Here is a 21,344-nt window from a genome sequence, read left to right on the forward strand (position 1 = left end):
GTGTTATTCCGTGACGATAGACCTCGCTGTAATCTGCGGCTCCAATCAAACCTACTTTCTGATAAATATATAAAAATTCCTTTTTTGGAGACGATATAAATATTAGCTGTCGAAATAATAGCTATCTTGTACATACTTGGAAACGCGTTGGTTAAAAAACACGTTTCCAAAAACATACACATAACAATTTACAAACTTGAAATTATAGCCTAATGAAAAACGTTTAATTTTTGTGTGGAGAAAACCAACAAAGAAAGCTGAATAATACTCACTATCCGTCAGAATCACATAAAAAATTTGCACATTATGTCGTAACGCTTCTAGAATTATCACGTTAAACCATAACGTTAAATTACACAATTTCCTGTAATTTCAATAAGATTATATGTATGGAACAGTAAAGATTCTCTGATGCTGATTCTTTTAAATCGGCATAGCACGTGTTTACAATTTACGAAATAAAAATACTGTACGTCTAATACATCTTGTAACATATATTTACACTTGTACTGTTTACTCACGGGATGGTAAATACACATAAAATTTGGTAAGTAGTGATCAATTTCTATTGAAAACTCCAATCATTATTAGACCCAGTATGCGAACGACCACCAAAAGATAATATTATTCAGTATAACAAAATTAGACTGTCAAATTAAATATATTAAATTTACAATTATATTTACTATTTTAAACAAATTTTAGTCTATATTAAACACAAAAGAATATCATATAATCGTAATGTCTTGCTGCCCGTTTGAGAAAGCTCTACATAAGGAAATCTAGGTCAAATGACAGAATAATCATCGCATTTGTTGTCTCCTTATTTATCTCCGACTCTAAAGATTCTTGTAGTCTTGTTTACATTTCATGAGTTTTGTTTTGCATTATGTTAACTAGTCCGTGATAGCTGTGTTTATGTATTTAGCTGTGAGTCATGAAATATTTTCATACTTTATAATGTAAACAAACATTGGTAATAAAGGTTTGAGGTAATGTAAAACCAAGGATGACCAGAATGTCTAAGCGTTTTAAAGCTTGGTTATAGACAGAAAGGATAAAGATGGAGGTATTTATATTTACAACATGTCAAAACAGGATTTAGGGATTTAACCTGGGATTGTGTATGAAATATGTTTCGGAAAATCCTTACCCGGCTCCAATAACATCCGATATAGTATAAGACAATCCTCTCAGTTGTAATGCTACTGTCCATTAGAAGAGTGAATTACCTATTAAAAAATCATTCATTTGTTTATTATACATAAAAAGAAATCTCATCGCAAATCTATAGACCTTGAAATGATTAAAATTGTTTATATTTACATAATATTCTACCACTTTTTAGGTTATTTAACATGTAATTGACTTCCATGAACTACATGTACATACAACACCAATGTATTACGTTTAGAAGTGTACTGATAATTGAACAGTCAAGATTCCTTGGAGATTAGACATTCTAACTCGTAAAACAAATAAAAATCTACAAACAAAATATATAATCCCACAGTATGCTGGATATTTTAATTACAATCAGTTTGGTGTTTGAAAAAATAACATGCAATGGTAAATAACTCTTCAGCGGCTGTTTGAAATTAACGAATTTAACAATGCTATTATGGCAGGCAAATCCAATATGGCCGTTGGCTTCAATGGACTCCCTTTGAAAACAATTCAAAGTTACAAAGACAATTTCTAATCACAAACTATCTTAGATATTTAAATTATAATCACTTTAGTGTTTGAAAAATATTTGGTGATGCTCTTCAGCAGCTGTTCAAAGTTATTCAAGATGTCCAATAGCCTCCAAGGACTCCTAATTGGTAATAATTCGTTATTATGGTTTAGACTTTTCATTTAAATTGTTATGTATTAATTACATGATCATAGTTTTGCTTTCTACTTGTCTTTATTTCTTCTTTTGAATTAAACTAAGGATTTAAATTTAAATATCTTCCCCTTCCGGTTCGGAATACCTATATTTCTTCTTATGTGGTTCGTTTAGAGCACATTTCTCTTCTGCCAATGCTTACATTATTTATCATAAACTAACTAACCTGTTCGCCTTTCTTTCACTCCATATTAATTTTTGGCCATATAGTTTACCAAATTCAAATGCTAATTTTGTTTGAGTTAAGACTCCGAATCACTAATCACAACGTGTGTTGTAGCAAGTAACTGCTGTCAAATTATCCTTATAACGGTAAAAGGTGACCTGTTTCGATCCCAGTGGCAGATGCAGAGAGGGGTGAAGGGGGTGACCGTCCCCCTCTGGTATACATAATATTTTTTTACTGCATGTAATACAGTAGTGCATACACATTGCGTAAAATAATTTGTCACACTAACTTTGGACAATGAAATGGTATAAAACTGCCATTTCGGAGACTAAGTTCGCAGAATTTTTTTTTTACCTCCAAATCTCTCGGAACCCCCCTTCACCACCATCTTATGACTGTTCTAGACTCCACCACTGTCGATCCTCACGGGATCATCCTCAGGCGAACGTCACGTCGTTATCTTCATTACTTTCTTGCGAACACGTAGATTTGTTTAAAATATGGAGTCATATTTTACACACCACTTATACAAAACACGTAAAGATGGCCAATTACTACTACCGATCGGTTTAGCGGCGGGCGGATAGTCTACACTCTTGTTATTGGCCTCTTTTACGTGTTTTATAAAATATTACTCAATATTTTTTTAAATCGATGGTTCGGAAGAATGAAATAAAAATGGCGACGTTTGCTTGAAGATGATCCCGTGAGGATCGAAACAGGTCGCCTTTCAAGGTGATAAGGATCACTTGACAGAAGGTTATTGCACCACTACACGTAAGATCGTATCAAACAAAGTATTTTTACCATTAAAATTATTTTAAATTGCACTAACGTAGCCTACATAAAAAGAATAACAATAAAGTATAAGGAAGAACTAAACGAATTATGTTCAAACTCCCATTTGCCTCTGCCGAGAAACACGCCTCTACTACTGCCCCAACAAACACATATACAGCTATAATTAGTTTTATGATTGCATCACAACTTTCAAATGACGAAAATCCATTTTAAATTCTACAAGTAACCTCTACACCTTGCTTGGAATGTAGCAAAGGCGACAACATAGTGAAATCACGTCGCTTGGTTCTATGAATGTTTGATTGTGACTCACAACACGTTCTTCTTAAAACATGATGGGATGTTTTCCTATTACTGTCACCTGAAGTTTGTTTTAAACATATTAGACATATAATATTTAAAAATACAATGTTACTTTGGTGACTTTTATAATTTTAAGGTAAAATGCTATTGGAAAGTGATCTATTGAAAAAAAACTTTTAAATGTCATAGTTTCTTTATGCTTTTCACATTTTATTCTACATAGCTTGAATTGTGTATTGAAAATTTAATATTTCTGTTACCTAGTTGGATTTCAAGGGGTAAAATATAAAAATAATATAATATTGATATAATAAAATATAGATATGATATAATATAGATATAATATGATATAGAGAAAATATAATATATACTAATATAGATAATAAGAATAAGCATAGAGATATTAAAAGTTTGAAGCCACATACAAAATGTCATCAAAATGGGACTAAAAGCTTAGTTTGTAGTTTTGTTTACATTTATACACACACACTACAATAGCGATACTTTCTCCATATACTAAAGCCTGTAGGGAGAAAAAGTAAAAATATGTTTGTGTAAGCCTACAATCTCTTTCAACAATGATATGGTAATAACCTTATATTTCTTAACATGCAAATATCACTGTCCAGATGAAAAGATAAACAAGTTTATATTTATTAACACGATAACATTGTACTTAAAACCACAAAAGTAAGCAATAACAAAAATTAATATTTCCGATTATTCAGTTATTTTTATAGTTTTGCTGTTGTATTTTAATCTCGGAGGTTCCCAAGGAGTTTTCTCGCAATCTCTTAGCATCGCGCGATTAAGTCTAACAGTAATATACTAGGTACTATTTACTTAAACACAAAGTAATATCGTCTACGATAAACCTGATGTAATGTCTTATAGTAAGTGGGATCAGTAAAAACTACAGGTATTGATCATTTCAGTCAATAATTATATACATAATGGTAAAATAAATATTAGGAGGGTGTAATCTTTTTCCTTACCAGGAAATAGTAAGTGAGTTTAATGATAACTTACACTTGTATAATAAAATAAAACCATATAGTTTTAAAGCAATACGAAAACAGTAATTTTTATTCAGAGAGTGGTTACGTATGGTTTTAAAACATGCTTGATCGATGAATTTAATCAAATACTGTTACATATGGAACTACTTGAACGCCAGAGTAAAGTAAAAAAAAAAAAAACACAATTTACAAAGTGACTATCCAAATCATGTTTACACCTTTTTTTGGTGGTTAATGTACGTCATTACGTTCAGTTACATTGAAACAATTCAGATGTCAATGTGAAGTTTAAACAACACTGAGATTACTAAACATGATATGCGACACAACCGAGTATAAAATGTCCAAACTGATCTGGTAGGCAAATGTGGTCGGTTGGAAATCGTAGAATCCCTGATGAAAATGTTTCCTGATATTGTGAGGTCATTTTTTCGCCCCCGCTTGTGAATCGATAGGCATATAAGGTAAAAAACAAGTATAGTTCGGTTAAAGGACAATGGAGATTTCATTCGTAACCCAAACATTGTAAACTTAGACCTAGCTTGAAAAGGGGTGGCCATAATACGCAAACGTTTACGCAAGTCGTGTGCTTTGTGCACCACATAAAAACCAATGGAAAACTGAGGAGCATATGTAAAGGTGAATTAATAATTGAGACTCAGTGAGTGATGATGGTTATTAGGAATTGATGGACAAAACACATAAGAACTGTATTCTGTAACTCCATTGTTTAGAGGTGTATACAATTAGGGAACAGAAGGGAACACTTAAATTACAGGAGTACATGCTATTGTAACTAGTGTACGCATATTGGTAAAATTCACCAAAAATAATAAAATACTGGATTTAATATATTTAACAAATATGTCAGTTTCTAAATTATCTTCTCGTTCATTAAACTCATGCTAGTAATTTTTGGAAACAGCAATAAAGGAAGTACAAGACGTAAAAAAACGGATTCTTTGTGATATTACAAGGAGTTTATTTTTTGTTCCTAAGGCAAACTAGGTATAGTTCCCAGTCTACTATTTACAAACTGAAAATTTAAGTGGCAGAAGATTTATTAGTTGTATTTTTTTTTACTAATCAAGCAAAACAAAAGGATTTGTAAATTTCTAGATTTTTAGCGATAAAATGTTTCTTTCGTAAAATTTGTTATGACATTGTTGGCTTTAAATCCTATGGCTGATAAAATATTTAAGTGAATTTCCAAACAATTCAAGTCATAAGAGATTAACGTTTTGTTTCTCTAGATAAGAGTTGACGTAAAAGCTTGTTTCCAATCTAATTGGTTTGTAATGCAATAAACGTTAAGCTTTTTCACGTACTCATCAACATGCATTACTATAACTGAGGTGTTTAACTCAGTTATAAATCTTTTTAACATTGCGTCCACTCATGTTATATACAGGTAGAATATTAAGTCTGGAACCTCTTTTTTTATTTTTTTTTTTACCACAATAGAAAAAAAAACAAAGTGCCCGCGTGCTTACGTGTGACAGTAACGCACCCCTCTGCCCAACCGGATAACCTCTTTGGGGGACAGTCCACTAGGAGTCTGACAAAATTCTTAAATAGCAGCATAGGTCCAGTTTGGTATCAAATTGAAGGGCTCCGTTAGTAAAATACAATGCCACAAACCCGAACTCAAACGAACCATAAAGTCAAAATGGCAGCCGTTCAAATATCTCTTTAATCTGCCATTTTGAATCTTTCCATTTTTTTTACCCAGTTTTTTTTTATTATTATGAGCTCAAATTTAAGGCATTGTATTCTACTAATAAACACCTTTAATGTGATGTGCATATCGACCTATCCTTATGTTTATGATTTTAATTCGACTTCTAGCGGTCGACTCTCAGTAAAATCATTGCAAATTCAAGGAATATTATTTGAACAGCAGTAATTTTTGACTCAATTGTCCATTTGAGTTCGGGTTTGTGGCATTCTATTTTATTAACGGAGGCCTTTAATGTGATACAAAACTTGACCTATTCTGTTATTTAAGAATTTTGTCTGACCTTTAGTGGACCGTCCCCCAAAGGGGTTATCCGGTTGGTAATTGGGCAGATGTGTGCATTTATGTTACCAGTAAGCACGTGTGAACTTTTGTATTTTTTTATATTGAGGTTTAAAAATTAAAAAATGGGTTCCAGACTTAATTGTTTACCCTGTATATTGAGATTGTTATTTAAAATTTCAAAAGTATGACCAGCAAAAACTGTTCTTGTTCAGTTGAATATTTTTACTTAAAAATTAAGCAATTATACTGTATATATTATATGTTTCTTGTGATTCACTCACACCAGCGAGTATGTTTGTACTGTACCAGATTTTGGATTTACTTGTCACCAACAAATCCTATCATTATGTCCCTTTATCCCACGTAGGGATCAGCGTCACTGTAATTGTGGCAACACTTTACTGGGCTGACCTGCTTTCTATCTCGCTTTCATGTGTTGAGTGTGATATTTCAGCATTATATTGTTTATTTTGTCAACTTATTTGGACAAACATAACTCCATATCTCTCCATATGTATTGTTAACTTTTCTTTACTCAACATAACTTTACCTTTACAAATACAACTACTGGTTGATCCAAAATATTTTGCAAAAGAGTTGTATTGTTTTGTCGTAAAAAACTAAATGACGAACGTTTAATAATCACTTACAAATACGTGATAAAAGTTTTATTATGAGATTATTTATTCCTCATAATTCTAGATAGTACATAAAATATGTTTGATGGATCTTTTATTGGTAAAACATATGAAATATAAATATATATTGAGTTTGACGATCAACTTAACTACATTCAAAAATACTTAATTTTTTATACTTAGGCCTATTGTGTTTTCTTTATTACGTGGGTTTGAATATAATTCTAAAACAGTATTAACAAGAAAATATACATTTGCTTTGTTTTGCTTATTTTTTTAGACATCGAAAAACTACATTATTTATTTCTTTTCACCTGTAAGATAAGTGTTTTGTTGGAAATTTACAAAAAAAGTTATGAAGCAGTTTTACTAAGCTGTCCTTGACCATCTTACCATTTTACCATTCTTTACTTTAGCAGCTATTGAGTTTGTGGATGGATTATTTGTTCAACATTCTTAAATAGCATTGTTTTTCATGTGTACAGATAAAACAATCCATACTAATATTCTAGAAGTACATTATTATATACAATTATAGTTACATTAATTTTCTTTCAAGTTCATAGTATGCTTAAAAACTCATGTTTTATAATCAACGTTAATTTGAGTTTAAATAATTTCTGGTACACATGTGCAGATTTGTTTAACAAAATGGAGGGCTATCAAGCCTCCACAAAACCACCAATGCGTTGTTATCCTTACAGAGATGGGGGTTTCTGAGTTTACTTTTCATGTAATTTTAACTTCTACCATTGTAACTCGCATTCACATTCAAACTCGTTATATCAAACTCGCCATGAGAGGAAAAGGATGAAAACGAAAATAAAATTATTATTTTAATCGTATTAGCTGTATATGTTATAATACACCTGCTTATAACTTTACTTAGGCCTCTGACTTTAATTTATAATCAAGGCATAATTTAATCCTAACTTGCATTCTAGTTAGATTATACAAAAATCAAATACTCATAAAACAAGAACCTATAAATGTATCCCAAATGAATTATTTGGCCGTATAATGTTTTTCACTTTTCTTAAATATATTAAACTCTGGTGTAAATAACATGGTGGTAAACATCTGAAGTTTTCGTTAAAAAAGAATATTTGTAAACTAATACATTTTATTTACTTATTTAAAGATCATGAAATAGTGTTCTAAATGGCTTACTATTATAAATACTCGTACAAGGGAAGCGTGATGATTTTGTGGTAGTGCTGGACTTCGGTTTCCAAGGTTTCGGGATCAAATCCCACCAATCAATGTATTTAAGCTATGTGAAAATTCCGCACTCCTGGAGGACATCTAACAAAGCACCTTGGGATATTCCATCACCACAACATATTAGTAAAAAATGCGAATAAGATTGGTTTGTCAAGTATCTAAGGCTTTTAGTAAGAAGAAGACTTTTTCGCGTAAGATGGAATATTGTCACTATGTCTTAGATTTAATAAGAAAAGCCTAAATAAACCACTGTTGACGTCAATATGCTTCAACAGAAAATATCAAAAGATACGTCAAATAACACTTGTAATAATATATTTACTTATACTGTTTACTCACAAGATGGTAAATGTATAAAAAAAATGGCGAGGTCTGATGATCATTGGAGTGTCCAATCGAAATCAAACACCAATTACCATTTTCATGTGCATTTACCATCTTGTGAGTAAACATTTTAAATGTAAACATATTATTGCAAGTGATATTTTTTTTTTTTTGTACTTTCAAGTAATTTAATAACACGTACGATGCTGGCCAAGAAGTTATTTAGGAAATAACAACGTAAGGTTCAGCAGATGTAGGTAGTGAGTGCAGGTGTAAAGGTGACCTAGGCTCGAAGCTGTTGAATGTTTTATCACTCATAATTGCCTTGCCTTCCTCTTGCTCTGAGCTCTGCCTAGCGTTGATCTCTTGATCCAACCAAACATCATGATTTATAAACCTAACTTTGAATAAAGACCGCCAACAGTTGTGCAATGCAAATCTTTCAAATTAACGCTTCACGTAAAAACATTTTGAAGGTTGGTGGCCTCTTATATTCTTGGATCTGTATATTTGGATTTTTTTGCGGTATATGGACTGTATAGATCAAAGGAAAGAGTCGATATGACACAATGAACTTAACCGATGATTAATATAAGCTGTGACACACTGATGTGGATTCACGACAACATGCTTGCTTTGAGTATGGCGATACCGTCTAACATACTGACCCATAACGAACCCAAACACAACCTTTCTAATTAATCAGTAATTTACCCTTAAAATATATGTTTCCCATTATTCAACAAGTGATTAACTTTAAGTTCACTTAAGTTTTTCAAGTACTGAAGAATGGTTAATATAACTTAACTGTGAGTATGACGAACATACTATTGTCTATTAAGGCGTATTATGCATTCCTGGTACAAAAAAATGAATTAAGATGCCCTGAGTAGAATCATCAATAACCGAAACCATTCCATTACTTTTTATTTGAGGTATTAAAGTATATTAACACACCTTTAGATTAATATGCGAGTTGTTTAATTGTAAAATGGTTTTCTCAATGCGTGTCAAGTAAGTGATAAAATACTTTGAATGTTTGTTATTTTTATGCCAATTTAAGGGTTTCTTAGGCAGGGTATTTTAAGCAAGATTTTTTTTGTAAAGAATCTGCCAAGTATACTACTAAGACACAATAGGGCTATATATAGCCTAATTACGTATTCATGGATGCAAACTCAAAATGCATGAATAGGTTTGGGGATCGTTAATGTTAAGGTAACATTAAATAATCTAAAACTGTTTTTAGTTACAGTTAAGCCCCCAAGTACCAGTCAGCCAACAATTGTAGCAAAGAAATAATTTATCGTCAAAGTAACGTTAAAATGCAAAGTTTTACACGGATAGCGTATTTTTATTGTTTAAGGCTTAAATCATTTCGTAATAAGCTTTAAAATAATCCATTATTTAAATGTATATTTAACACCTAGTCTAAAGTGTATAAGACATTAGTATACACCATTATACATAGTGTAACAACTTATTTCCCAAGTCAAGTTCAAATTCTCTTTTAGTCTACCCCGGCAATTAATTGAGTATAAGATAGGTTACAGACTTTAACAAAGAACTAGTAATCGACCGATGGATAAATTATGTGTCCTTGTGTTTGTGTTTTGATGGTTTCCCTTTTCTCCACTTATATTGAACTGTAAAAATTGTACGTGACCTTTAACATAAAACGAAAGGTAAATGCGAACATTCCATCCCAGCAAAGAAAACAAGACATCAGTGGTTACGTTGAGCTTCAACGGCATTTATCAAACAGACCTGCATTTGTGCACCAAATTGTTTAACATAGCATTACCAGGTTTTCATTAGATGTTAAATCTAAATTTTTAAATAAATCCTAGGAAATATCGTATAATGTTTTCCAATATTGAAAGCATTAACTCTTACAATGATTTAATAATCGTTTACTAAATAATATTAGGGTGTATAAACCTTAACACAACTAGGACAAATCAACACTCAGCTGTTAAAATTATGCATATTTTGACTAACTAAAAGTTTAACAAAACTTTCGTCTGATATTCCTTAACAAATTAGCCAGACAAATTGTTCCATGACAGAACGTCGGCACTAATCAGCCACGGTTCACACGGGAGGCATCCATCAAAATTAAATAACGTGTCCTGTGACCTCTAGTGTGAAATTTAAGAGTAGAAATACGTCATCATCAACTTTTAAAAAGACACTTTTAAAATAACGTAAATTAAGTCTTTGATCGAAAAATCAAAATGTTTTGGTTTTCGCATAATATGAATATATAACAGATTTCCTCATTTTGTAATTTCAATAAATTATTTAAAAATGGAGCTTTAATTTTCAACAATGGCGTGTGACCTTCAATACATTCTTAACATGGGACTTCATTGTTTAATCTTATATCAATTTAAAAATAAGCCATTCTTATTAATTTTAATTTATGTATTTACTAATGAACTACTTAGTATTCCAAACAGTAAATCCAATTCAAAGTCAAACCATTTAAATAATGAAATGTTCAATTTGTTTTCTTAGAATTTATAAAGTATCTGTTTATTTATTTGAAACGAGAACCTTTGTACCTACAATGGGTTTTAGAAATTGCTATTAATATAAAAAAAAATATTTGTGGCATATCGTTTTTCAGTGGTGAGAGACGTCTGTTTCCAGTTGGGAACACAAATGGTTACCATTTCATCAACATTATTGAAACTCGTAATTCTTTCAAAGACGCTACTGCATAAATATTGTCCACAAAGTATTTCATTGTATATATTCCATGAAATACGTCGGCTAAAAATTAAGTTTTTCGAAAAACAAATTCATACTACATACGCTAATACATTTCATTACAATTTTACGGCATTATGAAAATTATCATTTTGATACGTCATGCAAAACAAAGTGCTGTACATAAGAAAATCTAGGTCAAATGACAGAATAACCATCGCATTCGTTGTCCCCTTCCTTATTTATCTCTGACTCAAAAGTAATCTTGTTTACGTTTAAAGAACATAGTTTTGAATTATGTTAACTAGTCTCTGTATTAGTAATTTTGTGTCTTAAAAATAAAACTCGTACAAATATTTAATGAAAATTAGAAAATAGCTAGCACATTAGTCTGCTGCCTAATTTATCTCTGAATTGGATTTTTTCTTGTTTATATTTTTAGAGTGTATTTTGGTATTATATTATATATATAATAGTCAACCAAGCAAGTCCAAATTATATAAATGGTCTAATTTCACAGTACACATTCGACATGAACGAACATTTATGGTCCTTAAAAGTTTAATATACTTAATCCTGTAAGGAAACATGGGCAATAATAGTCAAAAGGTAAAGTAAAACTAAGGATATCCAGAAAGCGTAAACGTTTTTTGAGGCTTAGTTTAAGACAGCTGAGATAAAGAACCTAGTGGTATTTCGATTTACTACATGTCAGAACTGGATTTACAGATTTAACCTGGGATTGTGTATGAAATATGTTTCGGAAAATCTCTATCCGGTTCCAATAATATCATATTTGGTAAAAGATACGCCTTTCGTCCTTTATAAAACTCGAATTTTTACTTTTAAAGTGCGAATTTTCATTAGTTTTATGTTATAATTTCGTATTATTGAAATAAATTGGTCTTAATGCAGTTCCAAACGCCATTAAATAAAAACTGTTCAATGTAAAATAAAAACCTTGTTACTATTTATAACTATAGCATAAGTTTTTAATACAGTGTGATTCTAAATTATTGTTACTCTTTTGAATTACCCTCATTAGTTGTCTTTCATTATTATTTTTTAATTTTTTTTTCTATTTGTTCTATTTGCTATTTTGCTAACAGCATATTTCTCTCCTGCTGGTGCTAAGATGATTTCTAAGATAACAACCATTCATTAATTCTATTGCATTTTTCATTAAATTTTCTGCCGTGTACGTCATTCCTACCGAATTATATGCTGACTAAATGTATTTGAAATCACGTTTGCCTTTGCAATTTGTTTAGGGACGTTTTCCAAACACTGAAATTCATTAATCGACTAATAAACTAAACAAGTCTAGTTTCGTTTGAATTTCCATTTGCTTCTCATAATAATTCTAGTATTTATAATATATCACAAGGGTAATAACAATGTATTATACATTCCAAACGTAACCTCTACATCCTGCTAGAAAAGACGACAACATAGTGAAATCACGTCGCATGCGACGACACCTGGTTAGATGAATTTTTTGATTGTGACCCTCAGCACGTTCTACTTAAAAAATGATGAGATGTTTTTGTTTAAATGTCACCTGAAGTTTGTTGAAAAGATATTAGACTTGTTTCTTCTGATAAAAAACACGATCTCACTTGGAATATTTTTAGTTTTGAATTCTGCACATCAAGACATGTCACTTAACTTTGACTTCGGACTTGTTTGTGTTTGACTTTGGAGTCAAATTTGTATTTCATAATATTTTCAAGAGCTATAAATAAATCTTTTTTACTATGCTAAAGGCTATGGAGGGCGAGCTGGTCTAGTGGTAGACCACAGGGCGCGGGTCTTCGGCCTCTGAGGTCCTGGGTTCAAATTCCGCCAAATCACCAATGGATTCGTAAATAATCTAAGTTATAATGCCTCAACTCCTTGGTCTAGCCTGACGTAATTTGAAAATCAATTTCCAGCATGCACCTAGCGTCCTAGGGGGAAACTATGGTTAAGACTAATGATAATAAACTAATTGTTTTTTTTTTTTTGTGGATCTGTGTCATAGAAGTGCGATGGACTTTGTATCCAGCGATGTCGAGGTTTCAAAGCCTTTGCCAATTATAATTTATCAGTACAACTCAACTTCAGCTGTACTGGTTATTACAGTACATGACAAAGTCACCAATTGACCAACCTAAAAAACAACAATAAACCGACACTAACCACACCTTAAACAAGCATTTGATACCTTGTTTTGCTATATACGTTCCACGCACAGTGTAAATCACTGACTGTAATTACTGAGTGTATCAGTAAGAAAGCTTCCTAAAACCATTTATATTCAAACTCAATACACCCGTTGAATTGTTCAGCACCTGCATAGACCGTTGAGTCTAGATTCCTTCTTTTCCAGAATCAAATGTGTACTCTAAGAACCTAGTGGCCAATAAAAACTAAAGGCACGAATCACGGCTATCCTAGAATATTTCTCCCTGGGCTAGACACTGAGATATCGCCACTGTCTATTTCATACCGAGTCTCAGAGTGGTCCTAAGCCAACTCGACCTGAAATGCATAGACGGTGCCTCATAAATATTATTACTGTGCAATGCTAGCGCTAACTCACCAACATACCGAACATGACCACAACTCGTCGAACCAAAACAACAACCTCTATAAGCCCACATTAACCACACCAGCTGCGACATGGTGCAAATCCGAACAAAACAAGATTATGCACAGTGCTTGTCAACAATTCCAACTTATCTAAAGCCTATCTAAAATGTGTGAGGAAACGAAAACATACGTTAAACTTAGTAATAGAAATCTCAATAGATTATAGAATATTTACCTCATGAATGAATACATTCATCTCCAACCTTTCCACTGGACTCACCTGAAACGAAAATAAATAAATTTTTCAAACGTAAACTTTGCTAACTTCAGTGTCAATGGTTATCAACGTGCTTCACTTCAATATTCCAGTGAAATCTTTAATTATGACATTGGTTGTCGATCAGTCAATTTGATGTTACACTTCAACATTGTCTGCCAGCTTCGTTTGTTTCTATTAAAAATAATGTGTGGACACATTAGTCTACTTGTCACCAAACGTAATCGTGATAAACTTAATAAACGTAATTCACTTTAAAGTATACATATTTAACATTCTGAAAATTCATTGTTAGTTGAAAATATAGTTAATTTGTAGCCATAGCCATACTTGTAATAATCATGAGTAAAAAATTTAAAATGTTTCAATGAATGTGTGCAAAAAACCCCACTACAAAATCCATGGTTGTTTTGTTACACAAATAGGATGTAAATGCTACAAATTAATAGTATACCGACACCACTAGTTATTTAACTGTGGCTGTAAGAAACTAAAATGATAAATCCTAAAACTGTAATTCTAACACTAACTACTTTCAATATAACCTTATGTAATGCTGTTATTATAATGTTTTAATCTAAATGATACAGATGATATAATACACATGCTGTATGCAAACAGGCCAGCTCTGTTTTAAAGGGCCCCAGGTGTGCAAATGGAATGTGTACTTAGGTGAAGCTAAGCTATAAGTGTTACGCTGCAAGCTTCATATGATTTTGTAAACCTTAGGGTTATGATTTTAAAACACATTATAGAATTAAATTTTGTTTTACGTTTAAATACTGTGTAAACTAGGAGTTTAACTTTTATCATCTCTGAAATGTTATTTATATCCTGTAAACGTAGTTATGTGTTAATTTCGGTTAGATACTATAAATAACTTCTTGATCAGCATTGTACGTGTTATTAAATTTACACCACTTACCACCTTTTTTGTATATTTACCGTCTTGTGAATAACAGTATAAGCGTAAATATATGTTTTAAGTGTTATAAAACGTTTATTTACTTTCCGTAGATACTATAAGCAAGCTAATACTTCATTATTAAAATGCATAATACATATATGAAATTCAAACATACTTCTTACATTCAAATCGTTCTTACGATTCCCGATTGTTTTTAGAATACGCCTTCAAAACTGGATTAGCTAGATTTATTTTAGACAATACTTTTTCCTTAATCGTTGTTAATAGTTTGTCAGAAGTATTCTATATAAAAAAGATGACGTATAAAAATTTATATTTTATTATCAAATAATATTTCAGTTATTAATCTAATAACGCATTGACACAAATTCAAACCTTTTTTATTTATTCAACTTCGAAAGTCATTTATCTAAGTGAGGATACAAAATGTAATGCAATTCTCAAATAAATTTTTATCATGCAACATGCTAAGGTGTATTATATAGCAGCTTAGGTTATCCTATTGTAATAATGTTTTATGACAGAGTAATATGATGTTTTAACTGTAAGGCAAATTATAACACCAAAACCATTTAGAACTTTTTCTACACATTTCACTGACACCAATCACAATAATACGGATGAGTTTATGTTTACATTTCACGTTTTTGATTACGGTACGTTTAGTAACTAGAAATCTTTATTGTTAAGATAATAATCACACTCAAACTATTGTGGATACACAGGAAATCCATTATATAGCCTACTAATAGATATTAACTATTATATCTTGGTTATATCAAACAATAAATTCATTTATCGTGTATATTACAAGTAAAAAAAATGGAATAAGATTTACATTTTGAAGTTATATATTAGTATTTTATAACCAACTCGATCAAAGTTCCATTTATGATAAAGTTAGATATAAGTTTACGGACTTAGTTGAATTAATCCTTTATTCTCAGAGGGGAAGCAATACAAAACAAAGTTAAGTCAAACAGCTAATTGGAGCATTGAATGGTAGAACCTCAAGTTTCTTTTGATCTTAATGTCTTGCAGCTCGAATTTATTGTCAATGGCTGCACAGGAAATTAGTCAAGTGTTTATAATGTGATAAAAAAAATACATTTTGGGATTTAATTGTTAGATTTTTTATTTTATGATTTCTGTATCACTTGTGATGGTTTCCCAACAGTAATGGGACGAATAGAAACGAAAGTGTTTTAAGACAATTGCCAATTGATTGGAATAGCTATAGATAAAAGTTTGAATCTAAATAATCCATTATCAACTTGATTTCGCGACATTTAAATGCCACCACAAAACAAAGCAGCCACGGATTAATCTACCACATCGGTTTACTGAGTGTTAGATTCAAAAATAGTTACCATCACGACAACAGATACATTTTTTCGTATTTTAGGTGAGCCTCAGAAAACTTGAGCTAAAACAAATATATTTTAGCTAATTCCCGTCTGGGGAAAAGGTTGTTCCCAAGAGGGAGGTGGTCGGATTTATATTACCCATGTGCACAATTCGAGTTTTTTGGTTTGATTACGATTAAATTTGGAATACACGTGCATTCCTAAATAAACTTGTTTAATGTCGCTTACCAGAAATATTAGGTGTTAGAACAGACTTTTGGGAGTTTTATTTTTTTTTTTTTTTAGTTTTATCATCTTTAATCTCCTAAACATGGAATTACCCAGTTTTTTCTAACTATCACTGTGAAGAACTTAAAACCCATGTTCTACTTAGGCTATAAGGAAAAAGTAAACTATGGTAGTTTTCTTGTTTATGAATACATTTTTATATACTTTGGTACATGCATTTATTTCATAAGTTACTTTACTATTTATTTACATTTTACCAAAAACTAAGTTGGTACCTTTTCTGTGATAGCAATTTTAGGTAGTCATTAAACCTAACTTGGTGCTATTAGGGAATAAATTTATCATCCATTAAGAAATGCTTAAGTAAGAAACCAAATCAGACAAACGGAAATTGGCTAATCCTACAGGTTTGCTGCAGCGGGGGCGTTTACTATATGTTCACTTGCCATTTTTAATACATATTTATAACGTCACAAGAGATTGATTTTACAGACCATCACAAACTATTTTTAGTTACAGAAAGAGTTATTAAATTTAAAAATGTTATTCTTACCGGTGGTAACTTTACTATCAACGGCACTTTATTCTGTAAAATACTATGGAATATTGTAAATAACTTGACGATACTAACAGTAATATTAATATAAATAGAACTACGGTGCCCTTACTTGTTGCTATGACCTAATATAAAAAAATAATGGAACCAATAATACAATAAACAATGATTTTATAATTTAAGCAATTGAAATAATATCTTAATCAGAGTCTACGTATACTGTATTGTTTAGTTTATCTTTGACCAATCATGTTAAACAATGTTACAAAATGTTTGAAAACTATACCTACATTACAATTGTTTGCTATGTTATTGTTTAAAATAACACAATTTCAGATAAATTACAGATTGTTTGTGTTTTTATGTAAAATAAACCCTAGAAAAATTAGGACCCCACATAAATACTTTTTAATTTTTCTCGGACAGTTTCGGCTAAATGTTTACATTTATTTACTACATTTCTATCAGTTTACTAGCCTAAAAACTATTACTCACGAGGTGCACAACGGAAGACGCAAGTGTCCGTAACGCATTGCGTGACGTAGCGTTAGCGTAACACGACGTGAAGTAACGCAACGTAGCGCTAGTGTAACGGACAACGTAGCGCTAGTGTAACGGACGACGTAACGTGACCAAGGTTCTACCGTTTCGACGCCGCACTACCAACTCTGACGCACTGCTCTCCCAACCCCACATTCCATCGCTCTCTCACCCTCTCCCTCTCTCTCTCTCTTTTACTCACTATCTCTCTAGGGCAAAGGTCAGCTGATTTAAACAGGCTTTTAAAAAGAAACTCGTTAAATCCTGAGTGTTTACAATGTTTACATAGCCTTAAGTTTCTATTTTTGCCATTCATTTTTAAACGAGCGGTGTAAAAGTGTATGGTTCATATTATTGATGAGTCCACAAAAAGTATGTAAACATTATTTTAATTCTGAAGAATTTGTATTTTGTTTAATTCATTCCAAATTTAAAACATGTGATGTATAAGAATGGTAAAATTAAAATGTTCAAAGAGATAGCCTTTGATATGGACAACACTTTTGTTATTTTTACTTTTTTTATCTTGACTTGAAACTCTAAACCATTGCGTCCAAGACTCTAAACTTTGGAGTTAAACTTCTAAGCTGTAAAGTTAATTTAACCTTTACCCTCCTACGTTACGGTGATATTTTAACATTATGAATACGCGTTGTTTTTGCTACAACCGTTATTATTGTTTATCGGTTAATTGATTTTATATTGTACGTAATAATTACACACTACCTTGAATGATAACTAAAAAGAAGCTTTCCTAAGATACACAGGATGATACAAACAATTACAAAATGCTTTATAAGAATGAATCGTGATTCTAGGTATTTAGATACCAATAGGAAATAGGAAAATATTTTACCAACATCATTGAAATTATTTACTTAAATAACTTGTTTATTCAAGGAATAAACAAATTTTATACTGATATAAGGATATAATTTTAATAATTTTATAAGGATATATATATATAATATTATACAATATTATATATATCCTTTCAGTGTAATATACAAATCAGACTCTCATTAAAATATGCATGGTCCATTGAAAATACCCGACTTCGTCTAACTTTAACCGACCTTAGCTTGTAGTATATGTCATTGTAATCCAATTTTAGGAACAAAATCGACAAAGTTCTGCACCAACTAGTAATTTCCGTATTTTTTCCTATATCATCCTATTTGTACAAATCTCTTCCAAATCAATAATACTAAAACTTACATCCCTTACAATGCTGGCATAGTCTGAAACAACTTTAAAACATGGACGATTTTTACACTTTCAATGTATACACACTGAACCAAACACAAAAAGACAACCTAGTTAATGATGGAACGAGGGCGCTGAATAAAACCCTACACTGAACAAAAAGGGTAACTTGGTTAAGGATGGCAACAGAACAGTGAATAACACTCAGCCGTAACAATCAGCACTCATGTAATATGCATCTCATGAAAAATAACACCTTGCACACAGCTGACGGCAAGGTTGTAACAACACCGGAGCTGGAACTCTTACATTTACTGATTGTTACGACACTGTATTTAAAGATATTATATTGATATTATGTATATATACATAAACTTTTATCAAACTTAAAAGTAATCCATATGAGATTAAACAAATAACTTGTTCCTACAGTTACCCGACAAAGTGGGCTTTCTTGCACTGATTATAGGACGTAAAGTAGCTATCTGCTGCATGTTCTTACTTTGGATGCACTCTATTTACTTTTGCCGCACTCTTTTTTTGCCTCACACTTTTTTTGCCTCACTCCAGTATTCCAACCAAACAACACGAAACAGCTTGTTTTTATTATGCTTTTAATCCGTGTACTCTAGAAAATAAATTGGCAACACTTAAAGATATTACGACTACGATCAGCTGGTGCAGTTTCGCATTTCGTTCAACGCTTGAATTTAACCTAATCTAAAACCGTGTTGTACAGTGTTTAAAATACTAATTTTTCATACGCTTTTTAGTAACTGTAGGAAAAATATAATGTGTAACGCGAGTGCAAAGTGTCTTTGTTGCACTCGAAAAACTTTCCACACTCGCCTCGTGCGTAATTATTTATCTCGTGTGCAGAGAATTTTAGTTACACAAATAACTATTCTCTTGCCCTCAATTAGTTCTAAATTTGGCCACTGCGCACGATAGTGTTTTGTTTGCCATTTATGCCGTTGTTTTAATTTTTTTTATTGTTTAGCGAAATTAATGTGGACAGGTATATAGACCTTAGCTGATTTAGCTGTGCGCTAGCATAATTCATGTTTACTGACGATTAAGCATTAACTTAAACCTCTAATATTTACGTTGTAATGTAGGTTTTATAATCCATACTGTTTTTTTTTATATGTTTTTAAATTTTTATTTAGAAATATACGATGTTATAATTTCTGTTGTCTGTTTTTCTTTGTTGAGTAATTTTTAGATTTAGAGATAATTACTGGAACAATTGCGTTGGCATTGATCATAAATAGAGAAAATTTACCATAAATGGATCTAGGCCTAATTTAATTTCCAAATTCACCTTGGGCTTCGCCTCACTGGCTTTCAAAATTGATTTACGTTATTATTTTGAAAGTGATGACTATATGAATATAGTATAACAGCTGTTTGATCATGTGTCCATCCAAGTAATCATAATTTTCATACCCTTAGATGGTTTAACTAAGTACTTGATTCAAAATATTTTATGTATCGCATCTGTTCAATTTATGATTGGATTAAATATAAACATTTGAATATAATACTTCGATTCCTAATGTGAGAGATATCGAAACAAAAGCTAACTGAAGGCGATAGTTTCCATTAATTTCAATGCAAGTCTGTATAGATGGAGATTTTAACAATGGTCCACCATTCATCGTTGAGGAGGAAGTCTATTTATTAACCCATTACTGTCAAGTTACCATTACAACTGGGTATAGATTGTAGCCAATGCTTGCTACTTGCATAAAACTTTATCTTGGTTATAATCAACGACTATAATCATACAGTTGCTTTACTATAAGCCCATTTTTTACACTTATTACCTGTGCAAAATATTTGCTTAAGCTAAAAATAAACACTTTTTTTATAATGTAGAAAAGCCGACTGCTCTAAAACATGCTGGGTTAGGTTATTTATTTCATCTATTGGATTTAGGATCCCCAACCTTCATTTAAGAACTTTAGCTAAATACTTTTCAGTTTTAGCGAATTTCCCATATAGGGAATAAGCTATTACCGTAGGTCTCATGGTAAGACCTAGACCCGGGACCGATTTACTTTTTCGTTTTGAGGTCCCCAGAGGGCAAAAACACCATCCGTTCAAATTCATATATATATATATATATATTTATATATATGTATATATATATTTATATATGTGTCCGTTAGCGCGATAACTCGAGCAAAATTGATCCGATTTTGATGAAATTTGGTACAAACGTGTAAACCTACGTTAATTCGAACGAGTTTGCGAACCAGCATAATCGGACCATGGGATCAGGGGTTTATGGGGGGTTTTATGGGGTAAAAATGGGTTTTTCTAATTTTTGACCCTAAAAACTTTAAATTTCTAAATTTCTCTCTAGACCATTTTGAAGAGCTTAAAAAAACAAATAATTTAGTATATTGAAGTGTTTTTGAATGTTCATTGACTACGGAGAAAATTAAAAAAATTGTAAATTTAAAATTCCCATGTTATTCTTATGGAGAATAAATAAACTGTTCTAGTTTGCTTGTTTATGGATATATTTTAATCAAATTTGGCAATTTGGT

General features: G+C 31.4%; 1 protein-coding gene across 2 annotated transcripts in view; it reads right to left on the minus strand.

Annotated features, from left to right (window-relative positions):
• The window catches only part of LOC128996649 (uncharacterized), a 249,939-nt gene that overhangs the window by 184,074 nt on the left and 44,521 nt on the right, over window positions 1-21,344 (minus strand). The window contains exons 1-2 of one of the 2 annotated variants that reach the window (XM_054422075.1): window positions 17,536-17,637; window positions 13,920-13,964 (exon numbers count right to left, since the gene is read on the minus strand). The exons of the other annotated variant lie outside the window; for it this stretch is intronic. Coding sequence (XP_054278050.1) covers window positions 13,920-13,940 — 21 coding nt within the window. The 5' untranslated portion in view covers window positions 13,941-13,964; window positions 17,536-17,637. Of the gene's footprint in view, window positions 1-13,919; window positions 13,965-17,535; window positions 17,638-21,344 lie in introns of those variants that run through there. 2 annotated transcript variants of the gene reach the window in all.

Source organism: Macrosteles quadrilineatus, unplaced genomic scaffold, assembly GCF_028750875.1.
Source record: "Macrosteles quadrilineatus isolate MER2022 unplaced genomic scaffold, UCM_ALF_1.0 Scaffold_6__1_contigs__length_79288215, whole genome shotgun sequence".
In the NCBI taxonomy this organism is placed as follows: Eukaryota; Metazoa; Arthropoda; class Insecta; order Hemiptera; family Cicadellidae; genus Macrosteles; species Macrosteles quadrilineatus.